The following is a 20571-nucleotide window of genomic DNA, read 5'->3' as shown; positions in this document are numbered from 1 at the left end:
ATGACACTGACCCCCATCTCTGGGGTCAGAGCCTTGGTCCTTCCTGGGTTCATTCATCCCCGCCCCTACCTCCATCTCTATCCTACCTGCTGCTGCCCTGAGTATCCCCCCCCCCGCCCCCACCAGCCCATCTCCCCGCCCACGCCGCCCACGCCCCCCACCCTGGGGGAGGCTGCCCAACTCTTACTCGGCTCCGGCTCCGTGTTGCTGCAGCAGCTGGTGCAGCATCTGGGACTGCTGGGTATGGTGGAGATCGGTGGGCACCAGCCCCTGCCCCACGGCAGCGTAGGGGGGCATCGGAGGCTCAGCCTTCATGTACAGATCCCGCTGCAGGACGGGGTAGTGAGGCGGGGGCGGCGGGGGCGGCGGTGGGGGGTGCTCCGGGCGGGAGGGCACCCCCACGTGGCACAGGCTCTCAGGGGTTAGGGTGCGCAGGAGATGGGGGTCTGTGGGAGAGATGCGGGGTGGCCATTAGGTTTCCCGGCACCAGCTCTCCCCGGGGCGGGGTCTCCTGATTCCCGCCCCCTCCTGAACCCAGCCTGGGGGCTGCCCTCCTGCCGACCCCACGTGGGAGGAGGCTGGGCAGTCTAGAGGCTGGCCACTACAGGCCCCGGCGGGGAAGCCAGACCCTGCCCAGGGGGTGGGCAGCCTTTCACCCCATCCGAGCCAGCTCCTTCCCCTGGGCCGCCGGGCCTGGCCCGGCTCCCTGGGGAGGTCTCTTATCCCCAGGTTCTCCCCCAGCCCCTCTCAGGCCTGCTCCTCCTCTGAGCCTCAGGAAGGAGTCTCCGGGACCCCCAGCGCTGTCCTGCGGGGGGCCCTCCTCCCTCCGGCGGGTCCCAGGGGCCAGCCCCCCAGCCTGAGGGGGGAGGCCCCAGCTCCCTTTGTTCCCCAGGAGGCATTCCAGAGATGTTTTTGGTAAGATAAACAGAACTCTTGACCCCTCTCTGGGCTGTGGGGAGACGGCTGCCCGTGATCCCTCTGCTCTTGGCCACCTGGGGGCCACTGCACCCCTGAGCACCTCCCAAGGGGAGGTGGGCCCGGCAGCAGCCAGGCCTGTGTCCAGGCTGCACCCAGCCGCCCCCAGCCATCCACTTACCGCCGAAGGGCGCGTCCATGATGGCGCAGGCGGGCAGGCGGGTGGCATCCCCGGCAGGGACACTTGCTCAGAGGCAGGGCCAGGCTCCCCACCCACCCATGGGGAACAACAGCCAGCGCCGGGGAGTATTTGACCAGCGATAATCTGGGCCTGCTGGGCGGCCGCTGGCCCCCTCCCTCCCGATAAGGCCGCCCCAGCCACTTGCCCAAACCCCAGAGGGGGAGGGCGGTGCCCGCTGGACTCACCATTCACCTGCTGGGGGGAGTAGGCCTCGGAGCCAGAGTCTGGGGGGGAGTCTGGCAGCGTGCTGGGAAGCAAGAGGAAAGGGTGGTTGGGGGGGCAGCCGAGCCCCTGCCTTCCAGCCGGGCAGCTCTTCTGCGGGGCAGGGTCCCGGAGACCCAGGGGCTGGAGGCTTCGAGGTTTCTTCGCAGCCCCCGTTATGGGCATTTCTCTGTACCAGCTACCTTGGGGTGCCTGGCAGGGCCCAGTTGTGGGTGGAGGCCTTGGGCTCTGGCCCAGCATCCCCTCAGACCTACAGGGCACTTGGGAGCGTGTCACCTGTGTCCCTGACGATGGCACAGGGATTCAAGGACTCCCTCTGCAGCCCGAAGGGCCAGGCCAGCTCTTTCCTTCCTGCACCCACAGAAGTCCCACTTCCTGGAGACTCTAGGGGCCGGGCCTGGGAAACTTCAGTGGGTCACCGGGGGGGCTGCCCTGCCACAGGCAGGTGTAGGCTGGGCAGGGAGCCAGCTCGCCAGGCCTGCACTTATTTTTTTCTTGCAGGTTTTGTTTTATCAGTGGTTCGGGCAAAAGAACAAACTCAACTCTGAGAGGTCAACACGTCCTGCGTGAGCCCTGAGTCCGCCCGGGGGGGCGGCTGCGGCCACTCTCTGAGGGAGCTGACTCTTTGGCCACCCTGGTCCCCACATCTGGAAAGGCTGCCCACCGTCATGCCCAGGCAGCTTCTGAGGCGGCCCAGCTCTTGTGGACACAGCCCTGGGCTGCTTGCAGGGTCCCCCAGCTCCCCTGGACAAGCCACCGCTCACCCAAACCCTGCAGGCCGTGTGAAGATGACAGGAAAAGGTGATGGGGACTCGGTCCTTGCTGCGCCCAGCGGGCCGACCGGGGCCTCTCCAGCTCCGGGTCCACCATCTGCCCCCACTCCCTGCGCTGCCCTGACAGCGGCCTTGAGTAAAGGTCTTTCTCACCCTCCGGCCCCTATCAAATGCGCCACATCCACAGAACCTCGTGTTCTTCCTCGTAACTCCTCACGGTGCACGAGTCCTCGATTTGCTGATTTACTGATTAGTCACTCCCTCCCCCACTAGACCGCAGGAGCCACTATAGGAGGGATGTGCCTGCCTCGTTTACCACCTAGAACAGGGCCTGGCATGGGTGGGGGCAGTGGCCCTGGAGCGGCCCGGGGGCCACAGCGTGTCTGAGTGGTTCTGGACAAGCACTTTCTCTCTCTAGGAAATGGCCCCAGTCTGCCATCCGAATCCTGCCGTGAGCGGGGTGGGGCTTTACTCGCAGGCTGGCTGGTTTTGGGGTCCCCCAGGAGCTGGTAACTGGGGACAGTCGAGGGGCTCTCGCAGAGGCATGGAGAACAGCAGCGGGCACCCAGCAGGTGCTTATGATGTGTCAGTTCCCTTCCCTCCCTGCCCTTCGGGGCCTGTGGCTTAGGGACAGCCTCTGCGCCTCAAGCGGCCAGCTGCCCTGCAGCAATGGCTCACCCCTGGCTGGCACCCCAGCTCCCCTCCACGGCCCTCCCCCTGTAAGTCAAGACACAGCCACTGTCCCCCCAGTACTTCCTCTGGGTTTCCTCCCCTGACTTCCACAGTCACGCAGGGGCGGAAGCATTCGGGGCTCCCTTCACAGCCGGGGTGCCGAGGTTATGGGTTAGCACCCAGAAGGCCGGAAGTGGTGGAGCTGGAGATGGAGCCAGGCTGCCTGGCCGGCGTTGTGCTCCCAGCACCCTGTCATCCTTCCACCTAGAGATGGGGTCACCTGCCCCCTGCCTGAGCCCGGGAACCCAGAACTTTCTCCGAGCCCCTCTGCAGAGCCGAGCAGACCCACGCTCCCCGCCTCTCCCCACGAGCATGTGCCTGTGGACTGCCCTGCAGTCTGGCTGGGCTGGTGGCCACCTGGAACCCTGGGTCACAGCCGGGCCCGGGCTGAGCCCTTGGGTCAGGTGCTGACGTGGACTCCTTGGAGAGGAGCCAGGGAGCACGTCGGGGGCCGGTTTGGGTAGGGTCCCAACACCTGCACCAACGGCCAACTCCCTGAGGCCGCGGGAAACAGCAGCTATAAATGCACGAGCGACTGGGTAGGCCTGGTGCAGGGAGGGGTTTGGGTGCCCTGGGTGCCTGCATGCGCGTAGAGGTGCTCCCCTGAACGTAAACCGTCCTGCCTCCAGTCCCACTCCCTCCCCGCCACTCTCCACACAGCTCTCGGGGATGGAGATCTTTCTAGCACTTAGGTCAGCCCTCATCACTCCCCTGCTCAGAACCCTCCGTGGCTGTCCACTGCCTCAGCACAAAGCCGTGAGCACCTCCTCAGCCTGGCCCTGGTCCCCCAGCCACCTTACCCACAGGGCAGCCCGATGCCCACTGCCCAGCCTCGGCCGGCACCTCCCAGGCCCCCAGTCACTGGTCCCACGGGCCGCCTGGGCCTGGGTCTCTGCATCTTACCCCACCCCCACTGCCCTCACTCACCCGGGGGCATAGGGAGCCTTGGGCTCTGCCTTGATGGGGGGCCCAGAGCCCCCCAGGAAGGGCTTGGGAGCAGCACCCATGCCGTTGTTGTTGTTGCAGTTGAGCGGGGCGCTGTAGTTCGGGGGTGGGAGGGGGCCATGGCGACCCGGGGAGGGTCCGCCCCCGGGGGGGCTCAGGTGGTGGACCCCGCTGGAGCCGGGGATCGCTGGCTGCCCGTGGGGGTAGGAGGCCGCACTGGCTGGAGCAGAGATGTCAGGGAAGCAGCTGCGGAGAAGGGTGGAAGCTCAGCGCCAGCCCGGCACCCCCGCCCCTCCCGGGGCTCCCACCTGCAGGGCGGCTTGGACGCTGCAGTGGGCTCAGTGGTTGGGAAAGGAGCAGCTCTCAGAGGCGGGGCCACGTCACCCCTCCCAGGTGGAGGCCAAAGGGGCTGGGGTGCCGCGGGGGCCACTCACAGGTCAGAGGCGTCCTCCTTGCTGATGTACTCCTCCAGGATGCTGGTGTCTATGTTGGAGGGCTCCAGGGCGCCGTTGATGTCGTGGCCTGTGGGGGAGGGGTGGACGTGAGAGATCGGCCCAGCCCGCCAACTCTCCGCAGGCTGGGCCCTCCCCATCTGTGCATCCACGTGGAGGGGGAGTACCTCATCACCCCCCACCTGCCAGCCCTCCAGGAGGTATTGATGGTGCTGCCCTCAGTCCACAAGGCCAGCTGGACTCTGCAAGGAGGGGCGGGGCCCAGAGTGCAGGTCTGGACAGACCGGCCACTTCCTGCCCCTCCATTCTCCTTTCCAGCTTCGTGACATGAGCAAGTCCCTTCTATAAAATGGGGTAACCGTGTCCCCGTCTTGCGGGGTGCTGTGAGGAGCAAACGAGGCGCTTTATTTAGCCGGGTGCCCAGCGGATACCAGCCCCCTCACTGACTCAGACCCAGACTCACTGACTCTGTCCTGCCCTGTCCTCCGGGAGGCGGTTCCAGATGGCCCAGCTGCGGGCAGCCGGGACCAGGAGGCCTGGCGGGGCTGGACCACACATCCTGGGGGGCCCATGGGGCTGGGGGAGACTCCTGAACCCCGGGCCCCAGCTGCAGGTGGCGAGGGAGCAGGGGTCGGAGTCAGGAGTGCCCAGCCCACCCTCACTGCGTGTGCCCATCACCCCCACATCGAGGGCTGAGCCCAGAGGAGGAAACAGCCCCAGAGAGGTTCGGCGGGGAACGATGGTGGCCTGAGCGCTGCTCCTCTGCCTGACCTCTCCTGGGCCCTCCCCGCTAGCCCCAGCCCCACCAACGGGAGGGATTCACAGAAAAGGCAGCCCAGTGCTCTTGGGCATCAGCAGTGAAGGAGAGGGGGAGGCGCTGGCCTTTCCCCTCCCGGGGTCACCTTGCAGGGGGAGCTGGAGTGCTGGGTGATAAGGGGGCTGACGTGGGAGATGCGTCAACTCTGATAATGGAGGACGGCCCCACCCACACTGCTGACCTGGGCTGGCCGGCCCCACTGAGGCAGGAGGCACCCCTCCCATAGGCCCCTAGGCCTTGAGTCTGGGGTCTGCACCTCATGCCCCCTCCCCTGGTGAACCCTGGGAACAGAGCTCAGGTCCAGTAATAAATCCTAGCTCACCTACTCCCTGCTGTGTGACCTTGGGCAGGTCACATACCCTCTCTGAGCCTCAGTCGCCTCAGTAAAATGGGGACGTGAACAGCTAACACTTTACAGCGTTCTTCTGAGGATGAAACAAGTTAAGGTATATGAAGTGCCCGGAACACAGTGGGTGCTCAGCAAACAGTGGCTGTCCCCACTCCCCAGAGCCCTGGGGTCCCCAGGAACCCCCAGCCCAGGCCCCTCCCTGGCCCTGGCCGGCATTTCAAGAATGCTGAGCCCCGCTTAGGTGATTAATGAGTGGCTAAGCCCTCCTAGGAGTCACGCGCTGCCTGGGACAGGCCCTCCTGCTGGCCCCCACACTGGACTCACCCGGCCAGGAACAAGGGACACCCACCAAGCACCGCCAATGGCCGCCCAGGGCAAGGGGAGCTTCTCGAGCTGGGAATGACCAGGCTGCATGCCGAGGTTCCAGGACCCCCACCCCGTCCTTCCCTGTTAACCAAAGTTCCCATTTACTGAGCGCCTGCTGTGTGCCAGACACTTTCAGAGCCAAGTACGTTAATAATCACAGGAGTTTATTATACGTAAGGCATCCTGCAGGCTCTTCCTGTGCACTGTGACATAATTCTCCCAACCTATCACGGTGACGATGACAGTGGCTCACACTGACTGAGTGCCTGCCAGGCCCCAGCACCATCCTAAGTGCTTTACGGGTTCACCTCCCAATCGCCCCTGCAGACTTGGTGTCTGTTATTAGCATCATCCCCTTTGTTCAGAGAAGTCAAGCCTCTTGCCCAAGGCAACCCAGCAAGGAGAAGCCAAACTCAAGTGCAGGGGCCCGACTCCAAGAGGGAAAGTGTAGTTGGTGGTCGCTGAGGCTTCCCAGCCATGCTGGGCTGTCCCACTGGATGACGGGGGAGCGGGTGGTCCTGAGGGCACAGGAGGTGGGGAGGGAGGGGGTACTGGCGCATCACTCCCACCTTGGCTGCTGAAGCCGCAGGGTTTTGAGACTGAACTTGGAATCCACAGTGAATGATGGGGTGACAGAGTCCTGGTGCAGCTATTTATAACAGGCCAGGCCCCCTCCTCCCCCTCCCCCGGCCAGGAGCAACTCCTAATCACCCCTAATCCTCCTGCCCCCCTCCCCCGGGGTGGGGGGTGCCTCCGACAGAGGCATCTTGGGAGACCCTAACGAGAACCAGATGTGGTTGGGGGGAGGAGAGACCCTCGGTGCCAGGGGCCGGGCGGACGGGAGGATGGAGGAGGGAGGGGGGAGCCACTGGGGCAGGGTGGGGGTGGGCCAATGGGTGGGAGAGAAGTATGAGGTTTGGGGGGTTGGTGGGCCTCCTGAGGACCACGGACCCCACACCTCCTCTTTCTCTGGGAGTCCTCGCCGCCTGTCCCAAAGGGTCCAGCCACCCAGGAGATGCCCCCCGCCTATCCCATGACCAGGCTGGAGATCTCTAACCCAACGTTCCAGCAGGACAGGGTGGAGTGGCTCCTTGACTCCTGAGGCTGGGGCAGAGCCTCCAGGAACCCAGGAGAAAGGCATGGCCCCCTCCCCCACTGCTCCCCCAAGAACCCTGGAACATCCTGGAACACCGCTGAGCGGCAGGTACAGTCGGGAAGGAAGCTGAGAATCTCATGCTGATCCTCAAGACCTCCCTGGGAGCTGGGGAGGCTGCCAAGGTCCCACAGCCTGAAGGCGGCACCACCAGGCCACAAACCAGCATCCCCGTCCTCCCTCTCCCCAGACCCTTCAACTTCCCATCGGGATAACCAGGACCCTCGTCCGTCCAAGGCCTGGCCCGGTCGACCCCCTGCCTGCCCCCGTGGCTGCTCCTGCCCCAGTGCCCCTCCCTGCAACTCTCCACAGTCCAGCCCCCGCCTCATTCCATCCTGGGACAAACACCCCCTTGCACATCAGGGCCTTTGCACATGCTGTTCCCTCATGCTGTTCCCATTCCTCGTGACTCTATAGGCTTTGGCTTAAATGTGAGTTCCTCCGAGAGACCATGTCTGACTCCCCCATTCTCCTGAGCGGCCTCCCTTCTACTTTCTCATCAGGCTCTTTGCTCTCCTGCCCAGCACACACCTCGGGGGAAGAATCAGTCCTCTGCCCACCCACTGCCCGTAGCACACACTCACCGAGCGGCCACTCTGCCCAGCCACACCACACACACTTTATATGGCTCGTATTTAATTCCCATAACAACCCTACGGGGTAGGTGGTTTTCTTGTTCCCTCTTTCACAGATGAGGAAGCTGCGGCTCAGAAAGGATAAACGCCTTTCCCATAGCTTAGAGGTGTGGCAGCTGGGCCGTGAGTCCTGCCCCGTTTTGTCTCTCAGCGGTGTAAGCATCTGAGCATACCGCAGGCACACGACGAACGTTCATGGGATGAATGAGCAAAGTGGCAAGCGGGGCCCTGGGACCAGGCCTGCCCGAGTCTGGGCACCTCCGCCCGGCCATGCTGTGGTCAGGGTTCAGGGCTAGACAGGGCGCCTCCAGGTACCGCCCCTGCCCTGCTGAGCTATGCACCCCAGCTGCTCCTCATTAATTAGGCCCTTTATTACCTGCTTTTAACAGGAGCCAGACACTGCTCCTTCCCAGGCAGGCGGGATCGGGGCTGTGGGAAGGAAGCCCCTCCCCTCCTGTCTCCTCCTCTCTTTAAGGCCACCCAGCTAGGCAGAAGAGGAACCGAGGCGACACAAGCCAGGTGCGGGATGAGGGCGGATGGGGGCCCAGGTGGTCCTCCACCCTGGACCCTTCCCTTCCTGCCCCCTCGTGCTCATGCCCCCCCCCCACCAGCTGTGGCCACTGGCTGAGTCTCGGCCATTGTCCCGGGGAACGGGGGAGGGTGGGGACCCGGCACAGTGGGAGGCTTGTGCCCTGCCCACACCCTCCCCCTCAACCGTCAATGAGGCACTTGTCAATTCATGCCCCAAACATGGCGGAAATCCCGTCGGCCACGTGGCTGTGGGCAGGGCAGGCCATGGCCTAAGGATGCCGGCCAGGCCTAGCTGATCTGAACCTGGGGCTAACAGGACACAGGTCTGCCCCCCTGCTGTTGAGTGTCCACTCCAGGCATCTGAATCTGAGGGGCATCCTGCCTCCAGGCAACAGCTGGGCCAGGGTAGCAGTGGTCAGGGGATTGCCCACCTTGGCATCCCCATAATGCCCTAAGGGACCCCTGGGGTCAAAGAGGCCTGGTTGCTAACGCGGGTCCCCCTTCATTGCTGCGTGACCCTCGGCAAGTGACCTGACCTCCCTGTGCCTCAGTTCCCTTCCCTCTCAAGTGAAGGAGGTCCCTGCGTCACGGGGTGGTCGTGGGTCTCCAGTGAGAGGGTGGGAAAGCTCCTCACCTCTAGAAGGCCATTCCTCACCTTGCTCTGCTTCCATCCCTCTTGGGCTCCCATCTCCTCTCCTGCCCAAGCCCAACCTGTGCCATGATGGTATTCTGGCACACGCATGGCACAGCCCAGCCTCCAGGACTGGGCTCTAGCCATCCCCTCTCCAGTGGGGAAGCCTTCTGTGACTGCCTGCCTACCCTGGCAGTCCCTCCTCGATCACCCCAGTCACAGAGGGCCCCCAGTGCTGCGGCTCATTTCCCCATATTGACTGAGCTGATCAACATGTACCAAACTAGTTCACCCTGGGACAGGGCACAGAGGGCTCTCACCTCCCTTGGTTTGGACTTTCTATCTTTATTAATTGATTAATATGGCAACTACTTCAGGCTTCAGATTGTGACCAGAGCCTTCTCAGTCAAAACGCCTTCAGGCCAAATGCTTGATTCTGCAAGCTACGCTTTGCATCTCTGCATCAAATCCCCAATCATCTTGGGGCTGAGTGACAAGGATGTAGCTCTGGAGTCATTGCCATCAGGTCCTTAATCTGATCCACAGTTGTCTTTGTTCCCTCTCAACTTCTTGCCAAAAATGCGGCAGAGCCCTGCCTCCTGCCTGCAGAGACCCAGATCCTCCAGGGGACCTGAAATCTTTAGCCACCCCTGGGCTATAGCTATGTCCTCCCCTAGTCCCCACACAGCTGCCACCCTGTCCTCAGGTCCACACAAGGCTGAACTCACAGCCCGAAGATGCTGCGAAGCCAGGTCCAACAGACCTGGCCCAGCAGTTGTGGCCTCTTCTTAGGGAACCCACATGGGTCCCTAGGGATCTCCACTTTGCTCTGGGGGCCCCCAGCCCTCTCCCACAGTGACTAGGCCAGGCAGGCTGGGGAAGGCCCCTCCCCACAGAGGCAGAGTAGAGACCCTGCAGCTTGGGGTGGGAGCAGGTCTCTACCAGGGTTACCCATGCCCAACTGTGTTCATACACCAGCATGCCCCACAGGCATGTGCACACACAAGGGCACACTCCCAGGCATGTATCCACTGGCACACACATGATCGTGTACATCTGAACATACACATGTACAGAGGCACACCCCCCGCACACTGACACACACGTGTGCACATACCGGCATGCTCCAAGTGTGCTCATTCATTCATTCACACAATTATTTACTGAGCATCTGCTGTGTATCAGGCACAATTCTAGGCTCTGGAGATAAAGCAGTAAACAGACAAAACCTACTCCCTCCACGGAGCTGACATCCTGGAAGCAGAGTCAGATGACAAGCCAGGTGGGCAAAATCCACAGCATTTCAGAAGGTGACAAATGCTACGGAGACAATAAAGCAGGGAGAGGGGCTGGGGTGCTAGGAGGGTGGGAAGCGTTGCAATTCTAAACAGGGTAGCAGGGAGGGCTTTACTGAGCAAAGATACGAAGGAGGTGAGCCACAGGGACATCTGGGAAGCGCATTCCAGGCAGCGGGGAGGCACTGCAAAGGCCCTGAGGCATGTTCACATCTCAGCACACCTCACAGACTTCTACATTTGTGCCTACCAATGCTCGCTGACCCAATGGCAGGCCCAGGCCAACACACCTCCCCATCAGCTCTAGGTGGAGCCAGTCCAGCTAAGCGAACTCGGTGTCACAGACCCCAAACTCCACCACCAAAGGCAGCCCCAAGTTAGCAAAGCAGGGGATGGGGACTGCCCCCCACCCCCCAGCCCCCGCCAAGGCCACAGACCCCAGGAGGGAGAACCATGGGGGAAGAAGATAGCACAGGGGACTGGGATGATGAAGAGGGGAGTGAGGGAGGGTCCCAAACCCTTCAGAGAGACAGAGGCTGCGGTTGTGCATTGCGGGGCTGGAGGGATCTAGGTCAGATGGAGGGAAAACTTTCGCACTGATGCAGCCTGGAGTCAGGGGGAGGCCAGGAAGCCCTGAAGCCCCCTGTGCATAGTCCAGGCCAGTGGGGGCTCCGGACCCAACTTCCTTCCCTCCCACTCCAGGCCCTGGGGGGGGTCTCACTGCTTATGTCACACAACCTAGATCATCTGAGTGAGGGCTATGAGGCCCAGAGAGGTCAAGGGGCTGGACGGCAGTCACCCAGCACAGCCATCACTGGTGGGTCAGGACCCTCAGCACGCAAGGAGGAGAGGCTCCCTCCCGCCCCACTCCAAGCTAGCACCCAACTGTGACGGGTCAGGAGACCCGGGGTCCCAGCCCAGCTCTGCCGTGGCCGCCCTGAGTGAGCCTGACCCATCGCCTTCCCCTCCTGCCTCAGCAGCCCCCTCTCGGAAGTGAGGGGGCACCACCCACACTTCCACGGAGGCCCAGGACTCCCGGGAGACACCACATGCGAAAACCTCTGGCCTGGGTGTGGCAGGCAAAGACGAAGGACAGTCAAGACCCTTGCCCAGCCCCCTTACACCCCCCCACCCCCCACCCCCCGCCCCGCCACCTGCCCAAGGGCCGAGTTCCGAATCTCTGGGGTAGAGGGCAGGGCAGGCCCAGCTGGAGCAGGCAGCAGGACCAGGCAGGGCCAGACCTGTCATGGAGCAGAGCTCCGGAGTACCGAGTGTGCTCATCCCTGGAATAAGTAGCCCAGAGAGGGTGAGGGGTTTTCCCAAGGCACACAGCGCCAGCCACAGGCCCCAGCCCAAGCTTGGGGGCACTGACCTACCCATGGACCAATAAATCCTCCAAGTGGGGAGCATAATACCTGTTGTAAGCCTCCCAGGGGAGAACTGACATTCATGGAGTGGAACCGTGCCAGGCACTGCATGAGGCCCTGCTCAAGCCCCTTCTACCTAACCCCCATGGAAACCCTGAGAGGCAGGTACTCCTACTGCAACTGTATTCCCATTCTACAGATGGGAAAATGGAGGCACAAAGAGGTGCAGTGATAGGCCCAGGAGAAGGACCGTGGGTAAGCGGCAAAGCTAGGGACCGACCTTCAGCCCACCCCAGGGAGTGCACATGACCAACACAGACCCGAGGGGCTGCCCAACACGGTGGTAGCAGGGGCTGGAGACGGAGGTGAGAGGGGAGGCCCCCCATACACACACTCAGGCTGTGAGGAAAAATGAGGCCCAGAGGAGGGGGCCGTGAGGAGGAAGAAGGTGGGAAAAAAGGGCAGGCAGCCTGGGTGGGGCGGGGCCATCCCTGGTTAATAATTTAGTTAATGATTTCTTCTCCCCGTCCTTATCGAGTGGGCAAAGTCCAAGGGCAGCAGCCAATCAGCAGCCCTGCCGGGCTGTTACCCAGCAGCCTCTGCTGCCAGGGCCCCCCAGTCCTGTAGGCCCTTGGGAGTCAGGGAGCGGGGGCCAGGCCCCCAGGAGGAGGCCGTTCTGCCCAGAGCAGCCTGTCTTTCCCCCAGACACCCTGCTTGGCTCTGCCTAAGACCCCCAGGGGTACTCTGCCCAGGCCCCCAGACTCAGGAGAGGCCCTGAGGCCAGCACGTCGGAAGCGGCCGGCTCCGGTGGCTCCGCTCCCCTGTACCGAGCCAGGCCCTCACAGAGAGTCAGCTTCCTGGGGTGCGCCCCCCACCCCGCCTCTGTTCACACAGTCATTGCTGCTTCCATTCCTTGGGAACATTTCCTGCCCCCCTCCCACCCCGTGTGGCCCTGCGCTGTGTGTTGGGGACAGGGCGATGAGTCAGACCCCTGGCTACCACTTCCCCTCCAGCTGGAGTCAGGACCTTGGGAGGTGGGGCTGGGACAGGAGTCCTCTGGGGAGGCTCTGGGTGGACCCAAGAGGCACTCCATCTCATCTCCTTGAGAGTCAGGGGTCTGGCGGTCTCCCCATCCACCTACTCCATGGTCGCACTGCAGACAGACAGGCGGACACAAGGCACAGTGCCATCCCATCACACACCGCGCCTCAGCCCCAGATTCCAGGGTGGGCGTCCTCTCCCTCAAGCGGTCAGGTGGTCTCCTCCTGGGGCCTCCTCCTGCCCTCTGGAGGCAGAGATGCTGGTCCCCATAGGAAGGCCACCCTCCCTCCCCCAAAGCCCTGGAGGCAGAGGGGTGTTCTGAGGCCTGGGTGTCAGCCCTGGCTCACGCTGGCTAACTCCCTTCTCTCAGAGCCGCAGTCTTAGGCCCTGGGAAAGGGGGCCAACGCCACCGCTCCCGTCCCACATCCCAGAGCTGGGGAAGGGTGGCTTTCAAACCAGGATCTGGAGTCTGGGGTCTGTGAGGTGCCCATCCGCCCTGTGTCCAGTGTATATGTCCTATTCGGAGGCCAGGAGTTTGTCTTTGCTTGGTGGCTAACAAGAATCACATTGGAAGTCCCTGCTCTGGCCCAGCGCACCTGCCTACCCAAGGAGGGGACATGAGGCCAGAGAAATAAAGTCACCAGGCCAAGGCACCCATCAGGTATGGAAGGAGTGAAAACCCGGCTCCCACCTCCAGCCCTGGCGGGGCTCTAGAGGCCAAGGGAGGTCCCCGAACCTCTCGGTGGCCCTTCCAGCCCAGCTCCCCTCAGTGGCTTCCTCCACATCCACCGGCTTACCGAGTGCTGATCGCTGCTCACTCGTGCCCCGTGTGCCCCCGGAACCAGGGGCCAGCACCCTCCCCCTTCTAAAGCGTCCCTCTTCCCCAGGGCTGGAGGACAAGGCTCAGCTGCGGGCATCATCAGGACCTGCTCTGCCACCCACTCCTGTCTTGCAGGTGAGGAAAAGGGGCCCAGCGAGGGCAAGAGCTCTGCACAGGGTCATGCAGCTCTCAGGGCCAAGTCTGCACCAGAACCTCTCAAGTCCTATAGGGATCCTCTGATGCTGCCTTGCCCTGTCCCTGACGGGCTCTGAGAGTCCGAGGCCCCAGTCGGTCAAGGTGATGAGGGGAACACCTGCCACTGTGCCCCGGTTACCTGCTGGGAGCCAGTGCATCCTGCCCGGAGGGTCCCCTCTCTGCAGGCCCTGTGCCCGCCGATCTGGGCGGCTGCAGCCTCCCTCTAGGGGATTAGCAGGGCAGTCACGGGGGCCCGGCTGTACCAGCCTCGAGGGGGCCGCCCTGTCCCAGCCTCCCACCTGAGGCCCAAAGCGCCTTAGCTTCCAGCCCACCAGCCTGAGGCAGGGTACAGCCAGGCCCACCGCACAGGACCAGGCAGGACCCAGGGCATATGCTTGGTGTGCCTGGAGAGTGGGCCACGTCACACGAGGGGCCTGGGCACGCCCTGCCCCCTTCAGCCAAGCCCTTTCCCACTTCCAAGTCCAGAGCTGAAAGCACAGACCCTGCCCGCCATACCCACTGTCCTGGGGAGTGACCAAGGCCAAGCGGGAGCCAGGATGAGCGCTCAGGTGTCCCCAGCCCCAAGTGCGAAGCACCCTCCTCCTGGGAAATACATCCACGTGCACAAAAGCACCCTGCACTTCCACACTTCCACTCGTGAGCACACTCAGCAGCGCCCCCGCCCAGGGGCGCCCTAACAACCCCACTACGTCCCCCACATGCCACTGCCCACCAGATTCCTGGCCAGGCCTTCCCCACCAAGTGGCCCCGGAGACCCCAGCCCTCAGTGCCTGCCCCACCTTCCCCCCATCTCAGGCTCTGGGAGCACTTCTCCAGCCCCTGGCTCCCTCCACAGACATTCTTGAGTCTGCTCTTATCTCTCTGGAGGGAGCAGCGCAGCCTCCCCGCCAGGCCAGCCAGGCCAGCCGCATGGCTGAGCTGTGGCGTCAGGCCCCACCCCCACCCCCACCCCCCGCCCACGGCCAGGAGGGAAAGTTTGGCTCAGGAGACAGGGAGCCTGGGCCAGCCAGGCCCACCCCTCTGCCCAGGCCCAGGGTCCTGGGGGAAGGGGGCACAGGGATTTCTGCAGGAAGCAAGGGGGCCTGGTCCGTGAGTCATCTGGGATGTCCGGCGGGCTCCGGGCACCCCCAAAATAGTGGCCCCCAGGCAAGGACTAGTGTCCCCTTCCTACCTCCCCAGAGCCCCCAGCCCCCATAAGGCCCCTCAAGGCTCTTAAAGGAGGAAAAGGATCTGGGGAGAACAAGAGCCCCTGGGACTGACGGGGAAACGCCTAGGACCCTCAAATGGCCCAACTACCTGAGGATCAACCACTTCATCTAGTCCAAACCTGATTTCTTGGATTCTGGGAGTGTCCAGAATCCTGGAGTGGGGAGGCCGGAGGCTTGGGGATGCCCTTACCTGGGCTGTTCGGCAAGCAGAGTGCACAAAGGCTCCCCCCGCCCACACACACACACCCCCTGCAGTCACAGACAGGGAGAAACTAAGTCAAAGAAAGACCTTCCTTGCTCCCTCATGGGACGCCAAAGGGCTCTGGGCGCTGGGCGCTGGGCTTGAAACTTGGACCCTAATTCCCTGCCCTGCGGCCCAACAGCTGCAGCACAGTGTGCCCTGTGGGCCACCGCGCCTCGCCATGGGCAGGTTCACACTAATGGAAGGTTCTGGATCATTGAGTTTTGGGTTCTGAAGGCACTGAGGTGCTGGAGATGGACTTAGGGACTAGGGGGAGGGTGGGGGCAGAGGCTGGGCTCCTGAGGTTGGTGGAGAGGGACACAAGAGCACCCAGAGGGTCTGAGAAGCTGGGAGAGTCAGCCTGCACCTCTGCACCCCCTCCCACACTCTCTCATCCCTCCTGAACCCAGAACCCAAGAGGGGGACAGCCTCAAGGGGCAGAGATTACTCAGGAAAGGGGAGTGGGTGAGATGTAGGAGCAGACCCCCAAAACCACTGGCCAGGAGAGGGGAGAGGGTAGAAGAAAATCTTGTAGGGTGTGTGTAGATCCCAGCCCTGGGGAGGGTCCTATCAGGGTCAAGGTGAGGGGATGAGGTCACTCTTGGGACGGGGGCACAGCCAGAGGAGGCATAGCTCCAGGGACAGGTGTGAGCGAAACAGCCCGGAGGAGCCACACAGAGCTGGCAGGATGCAGTTCACAGCTTTGGGAGGGTCTCGGAGTGCGGAGGTGGCTAACGGGGGGGATGCCAACTTCAAGAATGTTCCAGAACCAACGCGAGTATTCCAGGGTGGGAGGTGGGGAAATCCAGCCCACAGAGGAATGCTGGGGAGGGGTTCCCAGCCCTAAGTAGGGGAGAGATAGCCGCTTCAAGGGGAAGTTCAGCCGTGGGGGGGGAGCAGCCTTGTGGAAGGTGGGTGACAGTCTTGAAGGGGGTCCCTGTCTCAGGGAAGCACTGGTGGGGAGGCGCTGGGGGCTGGAGTCAGGCTGGGAGTAGGGTGCCAACCTGAAAGGCACATAAGGTGCCTGAGTCTCTAGGCGGGGGTCCCAGTCTCTGGGAGGCATGCTGGGGGCCCCAGCCTGGATGGGGTCCCAGGGAAGCACAGTAGAGGGTCCCGGCGTCGGGAAGTGCGCTGGGGGTGGGAGGTGTCAGAATTTAGTGGGGACTGCAGGTCCTGGAAGGCATGAAGGAGGACCGAGCAGGGAAGGGGATACAGCTCCAAGGAAGTTGTGTGTTGGGGGACGGGGAGTGGGGAGCCCAACTTCAGCGGAGGTGGGTAGTAACCTCCAGGAGACAGAGTAGGGCCCCAGCCCAGAGGAGGTGTTCTGGGCCGGGGGTGGGGGGGTCCCAGCTTGATGAAAGCACAGTCGGGGGTCCCAGTCCCCGGGGAGATCGGCTGCGGGTTCCCAGCGCGAGAGGGTCGCCGCCCCCGCCGGCCCGCGGTCCCTCACCTTCGAAGAAGCGCTGCAGCGCCTCCGTCTCGTCCACCACCTCCATGTCCGGCCTGCCCCGCGTACACTCCACCCCGGCCCCGCTACAGCCCGGCCCGGGGGCGCGGCATCGCCGGCGCGGCCCGCGCGACAGTCCCGGCTCGGCTCCGGCTGCGGTCCCGCCCGGACCGCCGCAGCGCTCGCCCCCCGCGCGGCACTGGCCCGGCCCCTGCCCGCCCCACGCGCCCCGCCCGCCCACCGCGCGCAGCGTCCCCTGCCGGCCCTCCCCATTCCCGCGCCGCAGCCCCGCGGCTGGCAGGACGCGCGGGCCTCCTCCAGGGGGCGCTCGGCGCGGGGTCCTAACCAGCTTGGAGGTCGAGGGGTGGCCCAGCCTCTATGCCGGGAGGGCAGGGCCCCCGCAGTCCTCGGCAGCCCCTTGGGCAGGGGAAGATAGCGGGCTTCTGAACCTTAGATTTTCAGAACCAAACCTCACAGGCATCCCCCGTTTCCTCTCCTTTATCCACCCCCCTCTCAGCAATAATAATAATAACCTGCGTTTCTCGAATATTTGTTATGTGCCAGGCCCACAGTGAGCTGCTCTACAGGGGTTATCTCACGTTGTCCTCTCAGGTACCCTACAAAGGAGAAACTATTATGTGCATTTTACAGATGAGGAAACTGAGGCTCAGTGAAGTTTAGTACCGTCTGAGGAAGTCTGTCCTGGGTAACCTTCCGTGACGATGGAAATGCTCTCTGCGTTGTCCTGCATGGTCGCCGCCGGCCACATGTGGCTACTGAGTACTTGAAATGTGGCTGCTGAGACTGAGAAACTGACTTCCCAATTTTAGTTAATTTTAATTAGTTCAAATTTAAATAGCTATGTGTGGCTGCGGTACTGAACAGTGCAGGTCGAAGGGTTTCCAAGTAATTAGCAGCAAAGGCAGCATCAGTGCCAGATCCTGGCTGACTTGGGAAACTCCCCCCTCAATCATCCAAGAGGGTCCTGAGTGAATCCACCAGCCTTGTCCCTCTGCCTCCACCCCTGTGAGTGCCCCCTCATCTCTCTTCTGCCCAACTGCACAGCCTCTCTCCCCACCCAGTCTCCTCTATCATCCTCCCAAATTACTCTCTTTAAAATGTAAATCACATCATTTCACTTCTTTGCCAAAACCTGTGGTTTCCCTTTGCACTCAAAACAATATCTAGGTCCATCCATGTTGCTGCAAATGGCATTATATATGTATAACTGATTCACTTTGCTGTACAGCAGAAACTAACACAACATTGTAAACCAACGATACTTCAATAAACATTTAAAAACCAATATCTAAGCTCCCGCCCTGGTTTCCAAAGCCTTGTATGACCTGCCCCTGCCTGGACCGCTGACCTCAGCTCCTATTTTTCTCTCCATTGCTAAGTCACAGCCACCAAAAGGCCTCCTTGCCATCACTCACATGTGCCAGACCCACACCTGCCGCGGGGCCTTGATTTTTTTTTTTTTTTTTTTGTCCACACAGCATGCAGGATCTTATTTCCCTGACTAGGGATCGAACCCGTGCCCCCTGCAGTAGAAGCGTGGAGTCCTAATCACTGGACCACCAGGGACTTCCCTGCCGCAGGGCCTTGGGACATGCTGTTCCGTCTGTCTGCAGTGTTGATCCCACACGCCTGGTTCCTTTGTAGTAGTCAGTTCACTCATCGCCTCACTGACCATCCCATTGAAAGCAATTCCCCCTACCTAGGCCTTTCTTTCTCCCCACATAAAAGAGTTGTATCTACTCTTTGTTATTATCCTTCTCCTCGCTCGAGAATGGAAGCTCTATGAGGGTAAGGGATTTTTCTGGCTTGGTGATTGCTCTAGCTTCAGCACCAAGAACACTACCTGGCACACAGTAGGTGCTCAATAATTATGTGATGAATGAATGGATGGTGACAGCTTCACACTGCAGAATCCTAGACCTCTGAAACCTTGGAAGCAGAGAATTCTGGAATCCCGGACCCAGCGAATCATCTCACTACAGAATGGCTCAGCTCGCAGCCTCCCCGGGTCCTCAGACACAGCAGGTTAGAGCTGGAAAAACCCATCCCACCCCAGAACTGTTTGACAGAAGACAAAACTGAAACTGAGGCCCTTGGGGGGGGTGGGAGGACTCACTGGCAGATCAAGATGCCAGCCTAGCCAGCCCAGAGCTCTCAACTCTGCCCACCAGTGGCCCCCCAGAGGAGAGTGGGGTATGAATTGGGCTGCCTGGTAGGGGTGGGGGTGAGAGCCTGCAAAGCGGCTTCCTCCCAGGCCACCCTCCCCCTCCCCAGCGGCCAGCCACAGGGGAGGGACAGCCAGGGCCTGAGCCCCAGATGTGGCCCAGTCAGCAGGCTTGCGGTGGCCCGCCGAGGAGGGTCAATGCCACGACAGTTCTGGGGCTGGGGGAGGGGACGCCCAGGCCGGCGGGCGCCTCACAATGAGGTTTTGTGCCCCAGGGGCCGCTCTCCGAGCTGTTGCTCTTAGATATATAGAATGGGATTTTGCTGGAGGCCCCAGCTGTGTGCGCTGATCAGTGCTGCCCCGCAGGGGCCGGGCCAAGCGGGGGGAGAGGGCCACACTGAGACGCCTATTCTTTTCCAGCTGATACACCCCAGAGGTTTTTCCCCCTCTGCAGCCTCCCTTAAGACAATTGTTATTCTCTGCTCTGCCCCCTCCCACACCCGGGTCAGGCCTGCCTGTGGACACAGTAGACACCGCCTACGCTGTGTGATATTTAAAAATGAATTTATTTTAGCAGTTGCCCAGGACTGGCTGGAAAACCGGCTTCTTTATAAGCTTCCCCCACGAGCAGGTCTTTCTGCCACATCCCACAGGGTACCAAAAAGTCCACCATCAGAGGGCCATCCCCATGAGCTTTGTGTCGCCCTTGCCATGGGTGGGTGGGCAATGCATATTTTGGTCCCGACACCCAACTTCGCAGGCTGCATTACTATGTCTCTGGGTCAGCCTTGAAGTTGTGCGGGGTGGGATGCGGCTTCCTGTTAACCCCGTGGCAGCTGGCCTTGCTCGGAGGTTCTAGCCCTGCCGTCTCCCGACTCCACTGGGCCACTGAGCAAAGGAGCAACGGTCCCCAGGGATCTTCATCTCTGGGCTGGGGGAGAACGGTGGCTGAAAGGTCCCAGCCTCCAGGGCTCAGCTAAGAGTCGAGGCTGCCACCCCCAAATCCATAATGAAGGAGGTGAGCCTTGCACAATCAGGACCTTGAGGGGCTCATCCATGGAGAGGGGTCCCCATTGGTACCCCCTCCCCACCAAGCCACATGAGTGAGGGACCGAGACTTCAGTCCTGGCCCAGCAGACGTGGCTGTCCCAGCCATTCTCCAAGCCCTGTCCTCTGGTCCTTGGAGACCTCACCTCTAAATCAGCCCATTATTGCTACCTCATGGTGTAGGTAAAGTACCAGGGAAGTGATTGATAAATGGTGTTTTCTCTGATTCCAGGTCAGTTTCCAGTGCCCAGTGCTGGCCTTTGAGTGCCAGTAGGGCCAGGAGGAGCTGGCAGCTCAGCAGGCAGCCCTGGGGAAAGGGGGGCAGGGACTTGAGGGTTAATGAGTAACGGGCTGGAGGCCAGCCCAGGAGAGGGTGGGGTTCTGTGGACAGAACCCTCCCTAGCGCAGCACTCCAGGCCTCCCGTGGGCCCATGCAGCCCTGGCATCCGCCCATTTTGCAGAGGAAGAGAGGAGGGCCCAAAGGGTGGTGGGTGTGAACCCAGGGAGTCAATGAGGCTGGGGACCCTGCAGGGTAGCCTCTCTCCCACCTCCCTCCCAGTGGAGACGGAAGGGGACATCCGAGGGTCTGGGAGGCAGAGCGCTGCTCCAGCCCTTCCTGGAATTGCTCCTCACGAGGGGCCCTTCCCATTCCTCGCTCTGGCTGTGTGACCTTAGGCAAGTCACAGAACCTCTCTGGTCCTCAGCTTCTTCTGCTCCACTAATTAGATAGGATGATATGCACACCAAATGAGACTACAGGGTGTGAAGAACCTCTGAAAACCATGAGGCGAGGGTGGAGGCCGGAGTCCTGGCCTGGAGGCCTGGATTCTGGTCCTAGATCTGTCCCCAGGCTTGAGTGACCTTGAGCAAGTTTCCACCCTTATGTAGCCTCCGTTTCTTCCATTCAAAGAGGCCTAGGTGAAGACAGAACTGTTCTACCAT

The 20571-nt window shown here is 61.9% G+C and overlaps 1 protein-coding gene across 1 annotated transcript in view; it reads right to left on the bottom strand.

Moving 5' to 3' along the window:
• Positions 1-16558, bottom strand: part of MYRF (myelin regulatory factor) — a 35203-nt gene extending 18645 nt beyond the window's left edge. Inside the window, exons 1-5 of the mRNA XM_033861734.2 lie at positions 16401-16558; positions 4263-4350; positions 3811-4074; positions 1342-1403; positions 188-446 (exon numbers count right to left, since the gene is read on the bottom strand). Coding sequence (XP_033717625.1) covers positions 188-446; positions 1342-1403; positions 3811-4074; positions 4263-4350; positions 16401-16446 — 719 coding nt within the window. The 5' untranslated portion in view covers positions 16447-16558. The remainder of the gene's footprint in view (positions 1-187; positions 447-1341; positions 1404-3810; positions 4075-4262; positions 4351-16400) is intronic.
• Between the last annotated feature and the right edge of the window lie 4013 nt (positions 16559-20571).

The sequence above is a fragment of the Tursiops truncatus genome, chromosome 8 (genome assembly GCF_011762595.2).
Source record: "Tursiops truncatus isolate mTurTru1 chromosome 8, mTurTru1.mat.Y, whole genome shotgun sequence".
In the NCBI taxonomy this organism is placed as follows: domain Eukaryota; kingdom Metazoa; phylum Chordata; class Mammalia; order Artiodactyla; family Delphinidae; genus Tursiops; species Tursiops truncatus.
This window is presented reverse-complemented; position numbering and strand designations above follow the sequence as displayed.